This window comes from Pseudonaja textilis, chromosome 2, assembly GCF_049901715.1.
Source record: "Pseudonaja textilis isolate UNSWEBS1 chromosome 2, rPseTex1.2, whole genome shotgun sequence".
NCBI lineage: Eukaryota > Metazoa > Chordata > Lepidosauria > Squamata > Elapidae > Pseudonaja > Pseudonaja textilis.
The window spans coordinates 191,161,330-191,182,072 of NC_141991.1; the positions used below are offsets into that span (position 1 = coordinate 191,161,330).

The following is a 20,743-nucleotide window of genomic DNA, read 5'->3' on the forward strand; positions in this document are numbered from 1 at the left end:
GCATATAATAAGCTAAAGAATTTTTTATTTTGAAAATATGGCAAGGATCTAAGGCACTTCAAACGTTAAAATGCATATGATGCAGAGAACAAGGCAAGAAAATAAGCATTCTAGGCGCCCAGAACTACATTTGCATTCACTAGAGAATAGCATCTTCCAACATCTTAGAGATCATGGAGTTAATAAAAATATAATATTAATAATTATGTGTAAAGTATTATTTTGGTTATGTTGGAATTCAAAGTGTCAAAAATACTGACTGACTATTATAGAAAAGCTACACAAAATGGTAGCAACAATTTATTTAGCCAATTCAGGCCATAGCGATCTATCTTCTATTGTTTAAGCCATGAAGCCACCAGCTGACATTCCAAAGGGCAAATGTAAGCAATGATCCCTTTTTAAATAAAAAAGCATTCAAACAACAATCAGAATCATTTTGGAATGACGTGTATAATAAAAGAGTTCTTGCCAACATCCCAACAGTAGCAAATATAAATATATAGAGAGAACATACCTTTACAAAGTAATACAGTAGAGTCATAACCAAATAGCTAGCTTAAATAACTGTATTTAGGTAACAGCAAGATATATTCGGCAGCAAAGATAGGCTATTTTCTGGGAGCTGAAAATAGGAGCAAAAGGGGCTTTAGGGTGTAATGTGACTTATGGTGCAGCAGAAAACCTTTCCTTTATGACAGCTGTTCCCATACAGTAAGTCATCCATTCAGCAAACTGTAATCACATCAGATTCTTTCACCTTATTGGAAACCTAAAAAGTTTCTGCTGTGTGGATGAGTTTGTTCAATCCGAGTAGTGAGGATGAATCTGAAGTATCAACTGACACCATTTACACCATGTGTAAACTCTGCCTTATCCACAAGAATGCTTCTTAACCTCTTTCTTATAGATGTTACTCTAGCTCTAAATATTCGCTTTCAGTTTGCTGGTGAGTACAGGCACATGACGATTACATTCAATATCTGTCACTGTAAAACAGTAATTGCTAGCAGCTTAGGGGATGTGGCAGTTTTTAATACATCTCTGTGCCTTAGCAATCAAATGAGCTTCTGTGAGTAGGACCGGGGGAAGGCTTTCTTCCAAGCCTTGGAGTTCCCTGAAAAGAAAAGTGGGGAAAGGGGTATTAGTAAGGTTAGAACACAAAGTCACAGAATCATTCAGTAGGTTGAATGACTGCACTGAATCACTGCTACTCTGCTAAGTATACACTTGAAGCAAAAAGAGATATACAACACATGCTTTCAAGAAGGAGTTGGTTTTGCAAAGATACAATTCCAGAAATAGAAGATGACGGGGGCGGGGGGAAATTGCTATAGAAAGGGACAAGAACAGATTTCTGATCCTTTTTGTAATCTGGATTGAAGAGCACATGACCCCCACCCTAGAGATAAGATTTATAACTCATTACTGCTTCTCTTAGTTTCCTACCAATCAACTGTATCTCTTCTGATCTGTTCCAACTAATAGAACAGATACATTGAAATAGCTCAAGCATAAATAACCATGACAGCAAAGACACCTATCAAGAACATCACCTAGCAGGTTCTAGCCTCCGGGTGGAAGACTGGACCTCCTAAGAGTCAGAAATCCTCTTATCACACAGCCATATATACTAGTGGTTGTATCAACTGTAGAGTACATGGAATACGACTTAGGCCACTCACCGGGGACTGAGTTTTGGAAAAGTTTACGTGAGCGTAGAGGAGAACAGCAATATCTTTGTGCCCTGCATCAAGGGCTATTGAAAGTGCTGTGCTGCCATCCTTAAGAAAAAGAAAATAAATAAGATTAAAAACATGTCTGTCTTTTTAGATCATTGCTTCCTCATACTTCAAGAATGTCCCCTCAGGAAATGTCAGGGTACCTGGGATGATTTCACTGCAGCCATACCAGAAGCAATTAGACGGTTAGCTTCTTTAGATACTGAATTATAAATCTATCCCACTGAAAGTCTATGGTTCTTTCTTATGGTGAGTTTATTGTGGTTTTATTTTATTTTAATATATTATCTCCCATATTGTATTGTATTGCATGTACGCATATGCTTTATTTAAACTACATTTGTACATCAGTGATTGCACTTAATAAATAAATCACTTCCCCCACCTGGCACTAAATCTACACCTCCCAGAGTTCCCTGTTGTTATGACTAAGAGTTACAATGCTAGCATATTTCGAAGAAAATGTGTATATTATTTTTTTTTGAAATCCATATCAACTTTGATATATTAAAAGCAATTCTAATTAATTTCCTATAATATAAATCAGCCACAATAATAATCCTTTAAAAAAAACCCACTTAATTTTAACTAAGAGGTAAATGCTGTGATTTGTTTTATGAAGCAACTCAGCAGTCACCATGGGTTTCAAATTTCTCCCAACCAGATTGCTGGATTATTACTATAAAAGCCTTGCAAATAATTCTGTTTCCCAGAGAAAAGAACACTAATTTAGGACAGTAAGAACAAGGAAAAAATAGAAAACAAAATCTTAAATTAAAAAAATAGAAACACTGATTGTGATAACTCCCATTAAATGAAACCTGTGATTAACTTCCAGTGTAACTTTTCTTTTATGTATATTGAGACAAATTCCTTGTGTGTCCAATCACACTTGGCCAATAAAGAATTCTATTCTATTCTATTCTATTCTATTCTATTCTATTCTATTCTATTCTATTCTATTCTAAAGAGCTAAAGAGCTGTTTTTTATTAGCGTATATGACTATTGTACTTTGAAAAGAAAAGCTATGGTACATTGGAGTTGAATATAATTAAAGCCTCCATATAATTAAAACATTGTTTTAATAAAGCATTTATTTTTATTTCAGCTTTAACCTCCCTCTCTATCATCTACCTATCTATCAAACAACTGTGACCTAACACATGATCTGAGTTTCATCTAAATTTAGTAGATATGCTGATTAAAAAGCAGCAAAAGATGTATTGTGGCATGTGTCACTGAACACACTGAGCCAATATTCAAACTTAGGAAAAATATGTGAAGCCATGGATATTTTTAAGGGACTAGGTTGAATTAGATTAATAATATGATAGGTATGACAGTGCTAGAGGGCACATTTCCTATGGAAAAAAATGATTTGTTGAGTTTGTTCTTCATAACATGGGTTTCTGATGAATTATCCCTTGGTCAAAAGAAATCTCTGCAGAATTTTTTAAAAAGTTAATGCTGGAAAGAACTATAGTATCATTGTTAAAAATGCTAGTTTCCATTAATCCACAGTCAGATAAATAGCATATTCCAGAGAAAAAAGATTCAAAGCATCTCTATTTGCTTCAGATTCAAATGCCAGGTGCCTTTGCATGTAACTGGCAACCAAGCAGAATTCAAGTATTTAATGACCGCTGGATTTCAAGCACATCTGATGCATATTTTCAGTCTACTTACTTCCACCCTAAAACAGTTTCAGCCATGATGACGTGAAATGTGATGAAATAATGGCAGGCAGTGTGTGGAGGCAACTGAAAACCAGTGTGGTGTGGTGGTTAAGATGCAGGACTAGCAATTGGAAGATCTTGAGCTCTATCTAATTATCCCTTAATATGAAAACTGGCAGTTGTTCTTGCAACCCAATTCACCACACAAACTTTATTACTGTGGGAAAAGTAGGAGATAAGGAGCATTTGGTACCCAGCCTTGAATTGTACAAAATAAGGGTGGAATGCAAATAATAAAGAAACAACTCACATTGTCTTCCAGGGTACCATTACACCCAGGCTGAGCTAACAAAAGTTTGACTATCTCCACATGCCCATGTTCACTTGCGCACATCAAAGCAGTGGAGCCCTCATCATCTTGGATGTTGACATCTGCACCACAAGCCAACAGAGCTTTCACCATGTCTATTCGCCCGTGGCTCACAGCAAGCATCAGAGCAGTCTGACCAGCCTGCAAAGTAGGGAAAAAAACCAAAACCAGAGGAGAGTCCCTCTCATTTTGCGAACAGAATTTCACAGATAATTCTACTGAACAGAGAACATCAGCACCTATATTTTTGCACACCCAATTAAAGATCATCATATTATTAAATGTGGATCTATCATGCCTACTTATAGAGATATATAATATCAGGGTTTCATACAAACTCTACTCAGTTCTGGATAGGCAGCCATTTCTTGGTCTGCTCTAAGGCTTCCTATAAGGCAATTCATTCCTCAGCATTTTAAAGAGTTTATATTAATAATGTTCATGGATGACCATTCATTTGGTTTCTTTCTAAATGTACTTTTAAAGAAAAACTCAAAGTGAAGTTTTCTAGATAATATTAACCAAATTAATCACAGATACCGATCAGGATTTTGTACTTTAGATTTCAAATTGTACTGTTTTGTGCAACGTTAGGCCTCCAGTGAAAAAGGTTTTCTGAACAGGATATATTGTGAGGTTCTTATCTAAAAGACATAACTTGATCTTCCCTTTGAGAAATGTTTTGGACATCTCCCAATAGTATAAATACAAACGTATGAAGCACATCTCATTAAGCCATGGATTTGCATAGCTACAGTTTCACTAATTTTAGTCATTACGTATCTTCTCTGAAAACAGTAAAGGAAAATTGCAAGTAAAGCCAAAGGATTTCCCCCTGCCCCAAAACTACAGTTGAAATGTATGATTTCTTTCAATGTCAGGCAACAAAATGCATAGGTTGGGAATTTTTTTTTTTAAAGATATGATGGAATTATTGTATTTACAAGCAAGATGATTCTGTTTCTCTTGTAGCCTTCCTAAAGCAGGTATTACCCCGGCTCTCACAATTCCCCCTCAAATGCCCCCTTCCCTCTGCATGACCAGTGGTAGCAAGTTAGGAAAGGCTCTTTTATTTTATCAGGGAGCATCTTCCAGCCTCTGAATGACTGAGACTGATAGCAGCAGACCAACCTGGCTAGCTTTTGCATTCACGTCTCCACAGGCAAAGAGCTCTTCCACTATTTTCATGTCTTTTTCTGCCTCTACAGCTGCAAGGGCAGCCAGCATAATCGGTGTATAGCCAGCCTTGTTCTGGTGATTTACATTACAGACATCTGCAAAAAAGATCAATGAGAGAATCTCTTGAGAAAGTTGAAAGCTCAGAAGACCCAATTGTGCAAAGGAACTGAATCAACTATTATCAGAGCAGTCTTTTTCCAAGTGTAGTAATTGCTTACATAATGAAGATGATTCAGAAGAATTTGCAAAGGAGAAAAGAGAGACAGGAATGGTTCTTCGGCCAAGTAGAGAGAACAACTCTCTCTTTATAGTTTGCATGATAGGAGGGCTGGAAAGAGGGCACAAAGCCCCAGTTTATGCAATGGCTACAGACAGTAAACTTAAAGACAATTATTCTAAAATTCTATGAACTGCCACAAGTAACAGTTTCTGGCCCGAATTTCAGGTACACAGGGAAGTCTTAGTAGGGAAGATCTCATAAACAAATCAACAGTATGTAACTTTATATTTAAAAAAAAGCACTGCACTTTATTCTACACCCTTACATATATATTTTAGCAATGCTTTTCACATTTCTTCCAGAAATGACATATTTGTATGTATTTAACTCAATGGCTTAGAGGTGTCAAAGAATGGTATTTGTTTGAAGGGCCTTATCATCACTAAAAAAGTACTGTAGCTAGGAACAGAATTCTTAGCAATTAAAGAAAGGATTTCCGAAGGAACAACAGCTCAAATGCAAAATCAGTTTAATTCATTTGAATATACGACAAATTATTATTAAAACTTCCTACATTTAGAGGCCAACTGAACATACTATTCTGCTGGTTCTAGATACAACATATACAAGGAACCACCCAAAATTTAAGACTAGCCAACTTACTTGCATCTAAAAGCAGTTTCACAATTTCAAAGTTAGAATGGGAGACACTGTAATGAAGAGCCGTGTTGCCATTTCCATCTGCCATGTTGATGATTTGCTTAAGGACGGCAGGAGAAGCCTCTTCAAAAGTTCTTATGTAGTCCCCAACCATGGCAGCAATAGCTGATTTTTGGCTCGATATACGAAACCACTCATGCTGGATGGTGTTTAAACAAAATCTCTGCCAAAATCAAACATAAAAAGCTTCAAAACAAAGCTCTGTTTATAAGTTATTTCACCCTCACGGGGGAAAATAAAGTACATGAAAACCAGCATTTCCTCCCCCCCCCCCCATTAAAAACAAACTATTCTAAGCCCCGGTGCCCAACTTTCTCCCCAGGGACAAGACACAGCCATGGCGAGTGGTGCCGCCCAATGCTTTGTTTGTGTTCCACTGGTATTTTTTTGTTTCTTGACTGCAATTATAGTTTTGTAAGAATATTCCAATTTCAAATATAGAAAATGGGCAAAAAAAAAATGGGGATTCCTATTCTAAACTTCCATAGATTTTTGTATACTGGATTTAATTGTTTTACTTGTTGTAATTTCTGGTATTTGTTTGAAAATATCTCACTAGAAATCTATATAAACTTAACAGTCAGTATTGACTGATTGTTTGATTATGTGCCCAGTTGGTGACAACATAGTTCAGATTTTCTTCCAGAGGATCTACCCTTAAAACACTAAATATAATGAACATAAAATATAAAGACATTTTCTTAAAAAGATATGTTTGCAACATATAAACCTTAAATTAATGTACTGGTATCATCATGTATTCTAATATATTTTCTGTTGTATTTTCTCTCATTCTTATCAAGTTGCTCAATTTAATCCTTCCTGACATCTTCCAAAAATTATATTTTTTCCAATTATATGACATCCTAATAAAAGCTACCATATAAACTTATAAAATATTTCTGTACAATTAAAAACTACATACGTGGATCTGATTGGGGTAAAACATAAATATGAATTGTAGTTCCTATTAGCTTTGCCTTTTACTCTGTTATATATTGTCTTATCTCATATTTTGTGCTTTTATATGGACTCTTGGCTAATCAATACAGCATCATATTCTATTATGTGCATAATCACTACATTTTTTTTTACTGGCTAGATCAGGCATTTCAAATTTGGTTCCTTCCAACTATATTGGAATTTCAGTTTTATAATTCCCACACAACATGGCAAAGATTGTTTTTGCAGTAATTATATTGGTTGTAATATACAAGAAAAAACCAAATGGAAAAAGTGGGATAAGATATTCTCTTTTCTAACAGCTTATCCATTAAATTATCTCTTCTTCTTCTTCCTAGCCTTATCCCCATGCTACGGCAGGGTCTGTATGAAATGAAATTGAAATTATCTCATTAAATGTTAATGTTAAATTAAAATTCTCCATGGACTTTGGCTGTCAGAAAGTTGCAAAAGATACATGGCCAAGGGACACTGCAGCCATCATAAATATGAATCAGTTGCCAAGTATCCTAATTTTGACCACATGACCACAGGGCTGCTGTAACAGTCATGCGATAATTTGTCATAATCCTTTTTTTCAGTGCTGCTGTAACTTTGAATGGTCACTAAACATGTGGCTGTAATGAGAGGACTACCATAATTTGTTTTGGAAATTGGTATTTAGATATATATCATGATTTGACTACTGCCAGTAATATTAAATTGAACCAAATTTGTTTTATAACTTGTGAGAAAGTATTTGATTCTATTTCCTTCGTGTTCAAATTCAAAACTGTTAAACATATTTGTTTTGTCCTGGCAAATGGCCTTGAAACATCATTGGACTTAGTTCTATTTCTATATCTAGAACAGTTTCTTGTTTAAAGGTATATAATCAGTTGTAGGAAAATGCCTAATTTTGAATTCTTTGAAGACACAGAATTCAACAAATAGCTCTATTTCTTTGCCTACCACAAACACACTTTCAAAAATGAAGCGATGTAAAGACTATATATTTCTATTTTTGGTAACACAGGAAGCACATTCCACATCAAAACAACAGATACACTTTCACAGTCAAGTGGAACATTAACTTCCTACTCTAAGTATTTTTTACACTTGTTAGCAGCATCCAGATCAAGAGCATGACTAAGTGGATTATACTGTTGCTTTTAAATGCAATGAGATTTTAGCCAAGTCTGTGCAATGCATTTTAGTATATATTTTGGCTGTACCACCTACCAGCATAGCAAATTTGAGGAAGGCAAGTGAATTGGAGGCTAAAATTAGCACCACAGAAACAAGCCCACGCTATGCTAATTGAAGGGATTAAATACCTTTATTTCAGCCTGTCTGCTTATCTTGGCACTGAAATATGCTGTACATTAGTCCATTATGGTTCAGGATTGATGAAGCCGTTGGTTTTCTTGCACAAGCAAGCTTAAACAAAACAGAACATATTTGCCACCTCCAGGAACATGTGCCTTCTCCCCTACTCATGAGTTATATGAGCCATTCAGGAATATAAAAACTTGTAACATGGAGATTGAGGATTTTTATGCTGCTTTTTCACTGACACCGTTGATAAGAAGCAGCAACTTCTTCCTTTTGATTAATGGGAGTACAGAAAATACTCAGACTTACTATTTCTTTGCTGCTCATGGCTTTTGGATCATCAATGCTGTTTTTCAAAAAATGACATGCTGACAGCATCTTTTCACTCAGTTCATATCTGGGAAAAAAGAGGTATGTTTAGATTTTATTTTATTTTTTAAAATTTAGAGCAGCAGTCCCGAACCTTTTTGGCATGAGGGACCGGTTTCATGGAAGACAATGTTTCCACAGACCTGGGGTCGGGGGAGAATGGTCTTCCATGCTACTTAGATGGGGCACATGCACAGATGAAGCTTCACTTGCTTGTGCAGCCCGGTTACTAACAGGCCACGGACCAGCAGCAGTTCGTGGCCGGGGGGGACGACCCCTGATTTAGAGGAAATATACCCTAGCAAAAAGTCTTTACCAGTTCCTAAAATGTGCAACCTACTTTGGCTGCAGAAGTATATGGGAGCTTCTCTTGAAAGAAACAGTGAATTTTTATGGATTTTATTTCAAGAACACAACATGGATCTTATTGAGGAACAGATGAGGAGACAGTCCATCCTCTAGCCTAGGTATAAACTAGTGCATCTACCCCAAACTTTCAAACAATATAAAACAATGTCACGCATTTTTTTTTTTTAACCATCATTATATTGCCCGCTGTTATTTTTTTTAAGCAATACAAAATTCTGCAGAAGATTTGTGAAGATACATGGATTCAGGCCTATTATGATATAAGGAAAAATGTACTTTCTTAACATATATATTGCAAAAGTTATTTATCACAATGTAAACTTCTGGCAAGGCTTACCTCAGGACATTCAAGCCGTAATTATGTAAGGAGGAGATGTTCACCTTTCGAAGATCATATTTTCAACAACACTGGATGAATTAGATACTTTTTCCACCCCTAAAGGAACACCTTTATAGCCACTCTAGCATTACTTGGTGGCTTCCTAGGAATTTTTGCTTTGTCTCATGATATTTACGTTTCAGGATTCCCATCCTTCCATTTCATCCTACCCTCTCTATCATGACGCTACTGAGCAAAATCTTTCACATATTTAAAGAGAATGGGCACCAATTTATATTAAATTATTTCTCCTTTTCATCAAATCCACAAGTGGGAATGTAAGTTCTGAACCACCGCCAGGCTGCATTAATGGACTGGTTAAGGGTCAATAAACTAAAATACAGTCGGAACAGTTTAGCTTTTGGGCGGGATGTCTGGGCAAGCCCAAATTATGCTGATTACATAAGTTAGTAAATGCATGTACTAAACCTCAACATTGGTCTGATAAATATTGACTCTACAACAATACAAATAATTTCTCTGTTTAAGAAAAGTAGTCAAGAATATCAATCTCAATTTTTTTTGAGTTTTCACTGCTCTCAAATACACCATATTCCTGATAATACAGTGGTTTCTATGTGCATTATGTGAAGTTAAAAAATTACTGATAGTTCTCAACTTTGTATTTTTTTTTGTATTTATAATATAAATTTTGTATTTATAAACACATTTTAGTAGCTGTTTTTCTATTAAAATATGAAGCAACTTGGAAACTTAAACTTTTGTTTTGTAAATGCAGGCCTTAACTTGCTTAGCTAAAAAAATAGTTAAAAGATAGGCCTATTGAGAACTACAAGTAGTCCTCAAATTACAACAGTTCATTTACTGACCATTCAAAGTTACCATGGCACTGAAAAAATTACTATGACCACTTTTCACACTTATGACCTTCGTAGCATCCCAAGCATCTGAATCAAAATTCAGATGCTTGGCAACTGGTTCATACTTAAGACTGTTGCTGTGTCCCAAGGTCATGTGATCACCTTTTGCAACCTTTACACAAGCAAAATCAATGGGGAAGCCAGATTCACTTAACAACGGTGCTACTAATTTATAAAATGCAATGATTCACTTAACAACCATGGAAGGAAAACTGTACAATGGGCCAAAACTCACTTAACAAACGCCACACTTAACAACATAAATTTTAGGCTCAATTGTGGTCATAAATCAAGACAAATTTGTGTTATGACAAATTTTAAATAATCAAAACATGTACTAATAATTTCTGCACTATGCAGAAAATATTTCATACCTCTCATGGATTTCTACATTCTCAGGTTCAGTCTCTTGAACATGCATTATTTCTTCTTCTTGAACAGATTTAACATCTTTCCCAATTAATCGATGTTCCCTTTCAAGTACGCTGGAATTTTCAATCTGGATGTATTCATTCCCGGCACATTCATCATCAGACTCCGATGAGGAACTCTCTTCCGAACTCGAATCATCACTTGATGTGGTTTCATACCTAGCAAATAAAATGGCTTTTTATTAATGTATCATTACACACATATTCAGAGTTAAAGCAACTCGTTTGCCACATCCCAGCTTTCTCCAGCTTAGTGCCTTACATATTATACTAGCCTTGGGAAGTGTCAGCACTTTGAGCTTGTCCAGATCAAGAAACAGACTCCAAAAAAGACTAGAAGTAGGTTTTACTGATACACTGAGAGGCTACATTAATAGAATCTTGCAAGTGTGACCATCTTTTCTTCCTGTTTTTTTCTACTTCAGTGAGTTTGGGAGGAGTTAGAAGTTTCTTCCTAAAACCATCTCCTTCCCCAGGACTTGAAGAATGCCTCTGCCCCTTTTTGTTTTTAAAACAGTTTCTAAATATTTCTCTTCCACGGGTCTTTACAGGAAGGCTACACTAGCTTTCCAACTCTAGTTTGCTCATAGTTTTAATTGGAGAATTACCTGGAAATCTGTGGCATTTTTTCCACAGTGTTTTAAAAGTTATATTAATGGCAAAGCTCCTTACTCAACAGGCAAAGGATCAAAATGATGTTAATAAGCTGACTGATAGAACACAAGAGTTATGGAAGTACAATCATTCATCAAATGAGTAATGAGAAACCTGATTTGTGTTAAGTATTAAATAATCAGGCAAAGTTTTTTTTTCCAGAATGTGTAAACAATTCTCAAACCAATTATAACCTCTTATTTCTCAGTTGCTTCTGGAACTGAGAAGAAAATATTTGTTTGAGAAAATCAATTCTATTTTTAAAACTACAGCTTGTCTGATGGGAGATGTTGAAATGGTGGATAAAGAGAAGTATAATATCATTTTAAGAAATTCTCAAAAACCTCAATTAAAAAAAAAAACTATGATTAAAATATTTCACTCCCAAAATATTGTTGCTGAAGATCAGGAAAACTAAAACTACCACTATGCAGCTACTATGTTCATATAAAGATATCAAAGATCATCTCAACATGTCTTTTGGAGAGAAAATAGACTGAAAATATACTGTTCTCCCCACAAGACATATTGAGAATTTCACTGAAATATATGCCTTGGAGCAAATAATTTATGATATTATAGTTTTATGATCAAATATCAATTTATGACTATAATTTTACTTCTGTAGACTTGGAAAAGAGAACGAAGTCTAATTTCAGAACTGTAAGGTCTTACCCGCCATTAATACCCACAAACTGCAAATTCTTCTTTGTATTCTCATCTTTTTTCCCATCTTTTTTCTTCATGATGGACTTCAACATGCCATCATTTGCACATACTACCGAAAAGAGTACAGAAATTATGTTAACAAAGATTTGTATCAACACTGTCAATATGCTGAAGTTAAGCTATTCTGGCCAATGACAAATTTAAAATGCGCAAAAAACTTAGGGACAGAGAGTTCAGACCTCCCATGGACCACAGCTGGGCCATATGGTCAAGCCTTTCCCAGTTGTATCTCCACCTTTGAGCATTGTTATATACATTATTCATGCAAAGGATCGAAATCCACATATGATAACGTCTTGGTCAAGCTTTTGGAAGTTTGGATGGTGCAAGCCTCCATCCCACTCACATGTTCACACATCTTTACAATAGCCTTTAAATTTTAGCAAGGTTTTCTTTGGGGGAAGGAGTGTTCAAATCAGTACTGACTCATGGTGACTGCCTTGGCTTGTTCCTGCGGTTTTTTGGGCATAATGTATTTATTTATTTATTCATTCATTCCATTTCTATGGCCACCCAACCGTACCAAGTGACTCTGGGCGGCTTACAATTCTGAAATTATAAAACAATTTTAAAACATTAAAACAATAAAATTATCCACAAAACAAATAAGTAGAAACAGCAGCTGGGATAATTAATCAACTAATGGTAAAGCCAAGTAACTAGGCCCTTAATACATTCCAAGTATCAGGCCCAGGTACACAGCAACTTTTTAAAGCTTTGTGAAAAGCCAACAGGGCTGGGACCATTCCAATCGCTCAGGGCAGAATATTCCATAAGGCAGGAGCTACTGCAGAAAAAACTTGTCTTCTAGTTCCTGCCAATTGACAGTCTGTGGCTGATGGGATCTGCAGTATGCCCAATGTCAGAAATGATTGCCACTGCTCCTTCCTAGGGCTGAGAGTGAGTTATCCAGGTGACTTTGTGCTCTAGGACTAGAACTCACACTCTCCCAATTTCTATTCTGCTACAAAAAACTGACTATCTTGTCTTTAGGAATAAACTACATGATTTTTTCATAGCCACATATGGATTTTTTAAAAATTGAGCATAGAGATGGAACATGTATCCAAGACTATTAAAATAATTCCTGAGTATAAATTACATATCCTACTTTCTGCACAATATAAATCTTTTTTTAAAAAAGAATTCCTGAATCATATAATAAAAAGGCAATTAAATGCCAACTGAAATATCTGTTCAAAACGGTGCACAGATTGGTATACAAGATAAGCAGGCAGATACAATAAATCAAAAACAAAGGTGCAAAAAACTATACATATACCTAAATATGTTTCATTAACAAAATACATACTAATTTCCCAGTCCACATCATAAGTTATTGGGATACATTAGACTAGATTGTATCCCGTGTATATACCCTTTTTTCAAAATTATGATAAATTATAGTCAGCATATTTTACTTCGAGAACAGAGACCAAATATATTAAAAACACACAAGTACAAGCATAGTTCCCCACAGGCCAATTACAATTTTTCTACATGAATTATCTAACCTTTTTAGTATTTCACTTGAGAACTATACTATAAGAATTAGAAAATGACCAACCTTTTTTAAAAAAATTACGTAACAAATAATAGTATAACAGAATTACCATAAAGCCCCGAAGCAAGTTGGTCATCTGTAAGATTAATTGAAGATAATGTGCTATCCTGGGAAGTCAAAATCTTTTGGTCCTGTCTCATTCCAATTATTGCAGTCTTCTCCTCATTTATGGTCCCAATTTCTTTCAATTTTGAAGAGCCTGGAATTAGAGGACACATTTTACTGTGTTGCCTTGTGGAACGAATATCTTACATTGCAAAAAAAAAAAAAAAAGGCATTATTAGACTGTATTTTGTTAAATAATTTTTCTTTTGGTTAGTGTTTTTTCTATGCATAAATTCAAATATTCCAATATTTGAGACATGGTTGGCTGAGGAATTCTGGTAGTTGAAGTCCACAAATCTTAAAGTTTCCAAGGTTAGACATCCCTAATGTATAGTATTCATTAAAACAATTTTTACTTGATAATCCTCTTGGAAGTCAGTCATCTTGAGCTAGCAAAAGTAACCTTCCTGTTTTTGTTTCTAATGAGGGATAAAAGTAATACATTTTTCATCTACAAATATATAAATAACAATTGCATCGTATTTTTTCAGCCACTAGAAGGGAGATATATGAATTTAAAATAATTTCAGATGATAACATTTGAAACTTCATTAATTTATTTTTAAAACTACATGTTTTTTAAAAAACACAATTTCATTAAAAATGTGACAATTTATTACAAGGGGCAGCTGTTTTACATCTTTTTAATGCAGCCCACAATACAGCTTGTTTACTTGAATGTTTATCATCAAGCAGCTACAGTATGAGAACCAGAGTGGGTGGAAATAAATAATATGATTTAAAAATATTTCAGTCAATCTTCTGTCATAAGCATAACATTCAACATTAAGGAGATGCAATATTCCTTTATCATATTGGTTATAATTATTTCTAGTTTCTTCTAGTAGATATATGTGTGGCATACCGTAAAAGGCTACATTGGAAAGTAAATTAAAAGAGTATTGCAAATAATATAGTGAAAAGGAGCAGAATGCCAAGTCCTAGTTGTAGAACACTTCCTGGAAAACACTAAAAGCAGCCGGAGAAGTTGAATTTATCTTGCATACTTTCTCCCCATCAATAAATGGTAGAACCATTCATCAATTTTGTTTTGCTTGTCGTTTAGTTCAATGTCCTAAACAATTGCAGATGGATAACAAGAAGTTTCCACTGCGGCTACTTCCTTACCAGGAAAAAGGAAAACATTTTCAGGATTATAGGAATGCAACTTGCAAAACAGTCCCAGATTGCAAAAGATCTTGGTTGACACATGAAACTACTGTTCTATAGCCTTTAATTAAAGTATGAGGTCTGTGCACAAAAAGAAGAAAAATACAACTAGAGACAGTGTTTTCAGCATTCAAGGAATTGTTTTGGGTACATTTGACCAAGGCAAAGAAAACTATTTTTTTCTTGTTCAGATTTTAAAATAAAAAACCTACACAGCCCCTTAAATCCTGTTCTTAAAAACTGCTTTATAAAATATTTACCAAACTACTGGTTTCATCATCAAATTAAGTAACAAAAAAAAAAAAACAAAACCAGAAGTCAAGTACTGAACAAATCAGTAAAGTGTTATTTTGGCTTAAACTAATCCATTGTTTACGTATTACTCCTGTACTAAAAGTGATGGCATTACATATAAGAGTAAAATTTGCCTTCGTATTTTTGGAAAGCATGAGAAATGAAGAGAAATGGCCCAATAGCATCTGATCCATGTTTTCAGCTCTATGGAGATAAAGTCTCAATAACCATACCTGGGTTGACAACAATCACAGCATGCTAACACCTATTTATTATTTTAAGTGGGTCTTCTTGGAAAACGTTTTCTTGTATATTAGTATTTTGGGGCAACCTCATGTATAAAATTATGTACAAGTAATTAATTTATCCTAACCTTTGTGCAGTGTAAACAAATTATTAGACATCATTCTCCAATTAGGGCAGAGACCACATAAACATACAAGACTGAATTAAGTAACAGTGATTAAAATGAATTGCTTGTAAAAGAAGGCAGGGTTTTCATAAAGATTGATATTCCATGAAGACATCCAGACAGAAACCACTCAGGCACACAGGTCTCTCTTTCATACAAAAGCACAAACATTCACATACGTTATCCTCTCTCCTTTCGTCAAAAACCACAAACAAATACTGTAGATTGTTGGATGAAAACAGAATAAGGGAAAAGAGCTAGAATACGGAGAGAAGGATGTGAAAAGGGAGAACAATATCGAATAGAAATATAGGTAGTCTTTGACTCACAACCATTCATTTAGTGACCATTTGAAGTTACAATGGCACTGAACAAAAGTGACTTACAACTGTGTTTCACACTTACAACAATTGCAGCATCACTGCGTCACATGAACAAAATTTGGATGCTTGGTAACTGGCTCATATTTATGATGGTTGCAGTGTGTTTTGGGTCATGTGATCACTTTTGGCGACCTTCTGACAAGCAAAAATCAATGGGGGAAGCCAGATTCACTTAACAACCATATTACTAACTTAACTGCAGTGATTCACTTAACAACTGTGGCAGGAAAGGTCATAAAACAGGGTTAAATTCACTTAACAACTGTCTGGCCTAGCAACAGAACTTTTGGGCTCAATTGTGGTCATAAGTCAAGGACTAACTGTAAGATGAAATTTTAAAAAGTAATTAAGAGTTGGAAGAAAATAAGTCTTGAGGAATATGATTATCTGCAGTGAGAAAGAGAAGGAAAAACCACTGCCATTTTTTGGGAGGTCCGAGAGCAAGGACTTTAGAAAAATGCAGGTGAAGTCTAGAATGGAGAAGGCTCAGTCCAGCCCAATCTTTCTAGAATCCTGATCCTCAGCAGCGCAGAAATGACTTTTTTCTTTAGATCAGGGGTGTCCAACCTTAGCAACTTTAAGACCTGTGGACTTCAACTCCCAGAATTCCCCAGCCAGCTTTAAGTCTACAAGTCTTAAAGTTGCAGAGGTTGGAACCCTTGCTTTTCGATAGCACCTGCCTCTATTCTGAGACTACAGATGTTCTCCCCATCTGAAAGCAATTATGTGAAGGGGGGTGGGACCTTCTTTTCCCTTCTCTTGAGTACTATCGCTCATGTAACCAAAGTTGACTCTAAGAGAAAAGAGGCAAAGGTACAAAGATGTTGTTAAAAGGATTCTTATAAAGAAGGACGAGGCAATTGTTAGCTGTCTCTGCTCAGGTGAATCCTATAAAAACCTAAAGTTGTACAGTATTTTATGTAGACCTGTATTATTAATTAGATGCCAAAAATTACAGACAGTGACAAAGCCTGCATCTCTTATCTCTTACACAAAGACTAACATTTGGTATGAACAGTTTGTACCTGTATCCATAGCAACACTTTGAAAATAGACCATTTTTTATACATAGCAGGGTTTCAAATAAATTCATGCCATTTTGGGAATTTGGAAAGTAAAAAAAGGCAAGGGAAACAAATATTGCTGGTTCACAGAACTGCACAGTAATCATTATTCAGTCTATATTAAAGTAAGTCTCATAATTTTGAGTAACATCCTGCCCTTCTATGCTATATCATCTTCTAGATCTTGAAACATTTTCTAAATAAATCCATTTTTTTGGCTAACTTAAATATCATGCATTGATGGTTTATGTCATCTCTGTTATTAGGATATATGATAGCCCAAAATCATGAGATTGGTACGTCCTTTCTCCGGCTAACCGATTTTATTAAAAGACATAAAACTCCTAATGGGTGGCTGTAGCTCATAAAATTTTATGCCTGTAAATAAAATTGGTTAGCTGAAAAGGTGCTATCAAACTCCTTCTTGTTCTCGTGAGAGAGAAGTAAAGATATTTAGTGAACTTCTGAAGAATTAAAGAACAACTTTCCTAATTCCCAGACACTATATGCTAAGCAGTTGCAAAGCCCCATATATTCAGAAGCTGCAGCTTAAGGCAGACTGGTCTACAACAGCTTAGACTCAATACACTCTGCCTACCTGTTGCAGTAGGTTTGTCCGTGCATTGTTTTGGTACCTCTAAGCTGCGCAGTTCCTCTGTGCTTGCATATTTCATGACCGTGTTGATGGACGATAGAGTGCTGATGAGCTGAGAATTGAGAGAGCCTATTTGTGAGTGAGGTTCTCCAAAAGCGTCTGCTAGTTCAGCATAATTTTCAGCAAGGAGCATCTGCTGTTCTTGAACAAGCTTTTGAACCCGTTCAATGTAATGGTCCAGGCCGGTCCTTATTTCAGGCAGAGGAAATGGACTATCAGTGTCAGGGTTCCCTGAATCATCCACAGAATCCTCCCCAACACCAATGCTTCTTGTGTTGGGTGGCGCAAGAGAAACTGGTGGTGGACCACAAGCAATGTTTCTCATTTTTAATCCAACTAGATAGTTCTCATGAATACTGATCTGACCTACTCCACTGTCTTTGGTCTTTGTTAGAGAAGATTTATCAAAGCTAGCAGTGGTAGAAAGCAAAGTCCCTATACCAATGGAACGAGTTTTAGCAGCAGTATTTATATCCTTGACCCTACCATCTCCGACAGCCACCGTCTTCAACTCCACCGCCACAGTGTTTGTCTGCTTATCAGAAGTGCTCAACAAAGTATTGGTGCTGGAATCTGTTGAAGTAGTTGTTTCTGTGTTGGTGAATCCATCGGCCTTTTCTAATATTGTACTGGTTCCCTGGTTAATTGTACAAGGCACTGCCATGATTCCAGAGCTGGCTCTGCAAGCAGTCTCTGTGTTTGTGCTGCTGCAAGTTGTGGTCTTTTTAGCTGGACACAATGTCAGATCCAAAGAGTCTTTATAGCCAAGTGAGCACACTTCCTTGATTTGTAGTTCTGTCTTATGCAGGCTTAGGCTATCCACCAATTCCTCTGTATTGACCCCGGCTTCGCAGAAGCTCCTTTCTGTGCCCACACATTTACTGTAGGTCTCAACATAACTACCAATGCAACGATCACACATTTCATTTCTCTCTTTCACAATCCACCAATTCATGGGAACATCTGGCCCCACAGCTGAACTCTGCAACATAGGCCTACACAATACACCAATGCTACTCATCTGGGGACTGTTCCCTACACAAGAATCAACAATGTCCACGTGGTTTCCCACCATTTGGTCTCTCGTTTGCCTTTCTGTGCCTACTGCTTTGCTGAAGACAAGGGGCTGTGCCATTACTGCCTTGTCTGATTTTTTCCTAGATCCAGCTGCCTGAAGCTCATGCTTTAATTTGATCATCTCCCTGTCGTAAGTGGCTTCCCTCAACTGCACCTCCAGTCGGTAGATTTTCTCCTTAAGGGATTCAATCATCTGATGCTGAAGTTCTATCTCTCTCTCAGCCTCAGTAGACAGACCAAGCATTTCTTCAGACACCCCAGCAACAAAATCTTTAGTCTTCACATCTGTTCCCACGGCTACATCCCTGCAGGCCCTCAAAGCTCTGTTATATACCACAATATCATTCATGCTTTCATCTGCACCGACAGCAATCGACCTATTCCCTTTTGCTACATTTGCTCGATTGCCTTGCACAGAGGAAATATCGTAACTGCTGTCCTGGATTTTCTTCTCCAGTGCTTGCACTTCAGCGGTCAACTGCCTGAACTCTTCTACCTGCTCTGTGCTATGCCCCACATTCCCCATATCTTCTTCACAGTCTATGTAGAGCTCCCCACCTCCTCTGACCGAAGGCAGGTGCTTCCACTGCTCTGCATTTCCTGCACTGTACGATCTCTTTCTGAAAGTGCCTGTGTCGTTCTGATTGACCATTCTTTGGCTTTTGAGCTTTGCCACCAGCTGTCTTTTTTCCTCCTGAAGCACTGAGATCTTAACCTGGAGCACAGGGATGGTTTTGACTTGCTCCTCCAATTCCTTGAGATGTTTGAGGGCAATAGCCATTTGTTCCCTGATGTGCTGCAGGTGCACTGGGCTCACATTAGTCACAGGTGTTGATACTCCTGAACTCAAGGGACTATGCCGAATAGAACTTCCCAAAGAAGAAGCCAGATAAAGACTACAATCTCCATTGCCTTGATAGCCATTATGAAATTGCTGGCACATCTGATTCTGGCTACTGGATCCTACAAAAGAAGGAAGCGAGCCAGTGGAGCCCATGGCTCCAAAACTGGAAAGCCTAGGCCTCCGAGTTTCTCCAGGGATGGGCTGCATTGCCATTTTCTCCTGCTCTAATCTCCTACGTGTTTCCATGAGTGTTTTTGTAACTCGAAGGTTGTGCCTAGGCAGCTGTGGTGAAGGAGGAGGTAATGGTTTGGTTTCAGGGATAGTTAGGAAGCTTGGAGAAGCTTCAAATGCCAAGGATGGCCTTGCAGAGGTTGCCCCTGCTATTTGGCTTTGGGCTGTAAAAAGTAACGATGAATGTTTGTTTTCATCACTGTTGGATGAAGAAAGAGATTCATTGGATGTCCATCCACTGTACTGATTGGAGGCGATTTTGACAGGAGCAAAAGGTGGCGTCACTTTCCGCTTCTTCTGAATGTTCAGTTTTTTAATAGTATTTCCCTTCTGTATATCTTCCACATACTTGAGAAAATCCAAATCAAGCTGGTAGCCATAAGGTGTCTCCACAAAATAGGGATCTTTCTGAATTTTGTCATCCTCCCCATTTATGGCATTTTCTTCATTTTCTAAAAAAAAAAAAGAAAAAGAAAAAATTTAAAATTTAAAATCTTTCTAGAAGTTAAAAATATAGAGATGCTGTTCAAATACCAGAACCAGTATATCATACTCCCCTGGAGAATGAATTGCATGTCTTGGGTCAGTTTTTAGCGTAGACTCACATTTCATGTTAAGATTGGGTCATCTAATTATAAGATTCAAAGTAAATGCATGCATTTGAGATGGGTTTGCATATAGCCATTTAAAAATATCACTGCTTATAATTAGTATCTGATAGTTCTGTATTGTTCTATAATGAAAGGTGAGATGGATCTGTATTCTGTGGCAAACTGTGTTCACAAACACACACACACACACAAACACACAGAGACAAATCATTCCTGAATTTATAAATGGTAGTAAAACAGCCAGCGGAGATATTTAACACAATGCACTCAAATATAAAAGCTAAACAATATAAAGGAACCCTGACTCTCTATTTAGGAACCCGTTCATGTAGGATT

General features: G+C 36.5%; 1 protein-coding gene across 13 annotated transcripts in view; it reads right to left on the bottom strand.

Annotated features, from left to right (window-relative positions):
• KANK1 (KN motif and ankyrin repeat domains 1) overlaps nucleotides 1-20,743 on the bottom strand; it is a 119,468-nt gene continuing 98,725 nt past the window's right edge. For 7 of the 13 annotated variants that reach the window (XM_026703764.2, XM_087926696.1, XM_087926704.1 and 4 more), the window contains 10 exons: nucleotides 17,588-20,248; nucleotides 13,611-13,760; nucleotides 11,944-12,046; nucleotides 10,558-10,773; nucleotides 8,495-8,582; nucleotides 5,852-6,071; nucleotides 4,921-5,063; nucleotides 3,730-3,930; nucleotides 1,686-1,784; nucleotides 1-1,117 (listed from right to left, as the gene is read on the bottom strand). In XM_026703764.2, the coding sequence (XP_026559549.2) occupies nucleotides 1,052-1,117; nucleotides 1,686-1,784; nucleotides 3,730-3,930; nucleotides 4,921-5,063; nucleotides 5,852-6,071; nucleotides 8,495-8,582; nucleotides 10,558-10,773; nucleotides 11,944-12,046; nucleotides 13,611-13,760; nucleotides 17,588-20,248 (3,947 nt within the window). In that variant the 3' untranslated portion in view covers nucleotides 1-1,051. Of the gene's footprint in view, nucleotides 1,118-1,685; nucleotides 1,785-3,729; nucleotides 3,931-4,920; nucleotides 5,064-5,851; nucleotides 6,072-8,494; nucleotides 8,583-10,557; nucleotides 10,774-11,943; nucleotides 12,047-13,610; nucleotides 13,809-17,587; nucleotides 20,249-20,743 lie in introns of all 13 variants that reach the window. The other 6 variants (XM_087926695.1, XM_087926698.1, XM_087926697.1 and 3 more) reach the window with 1 other exon arrangement.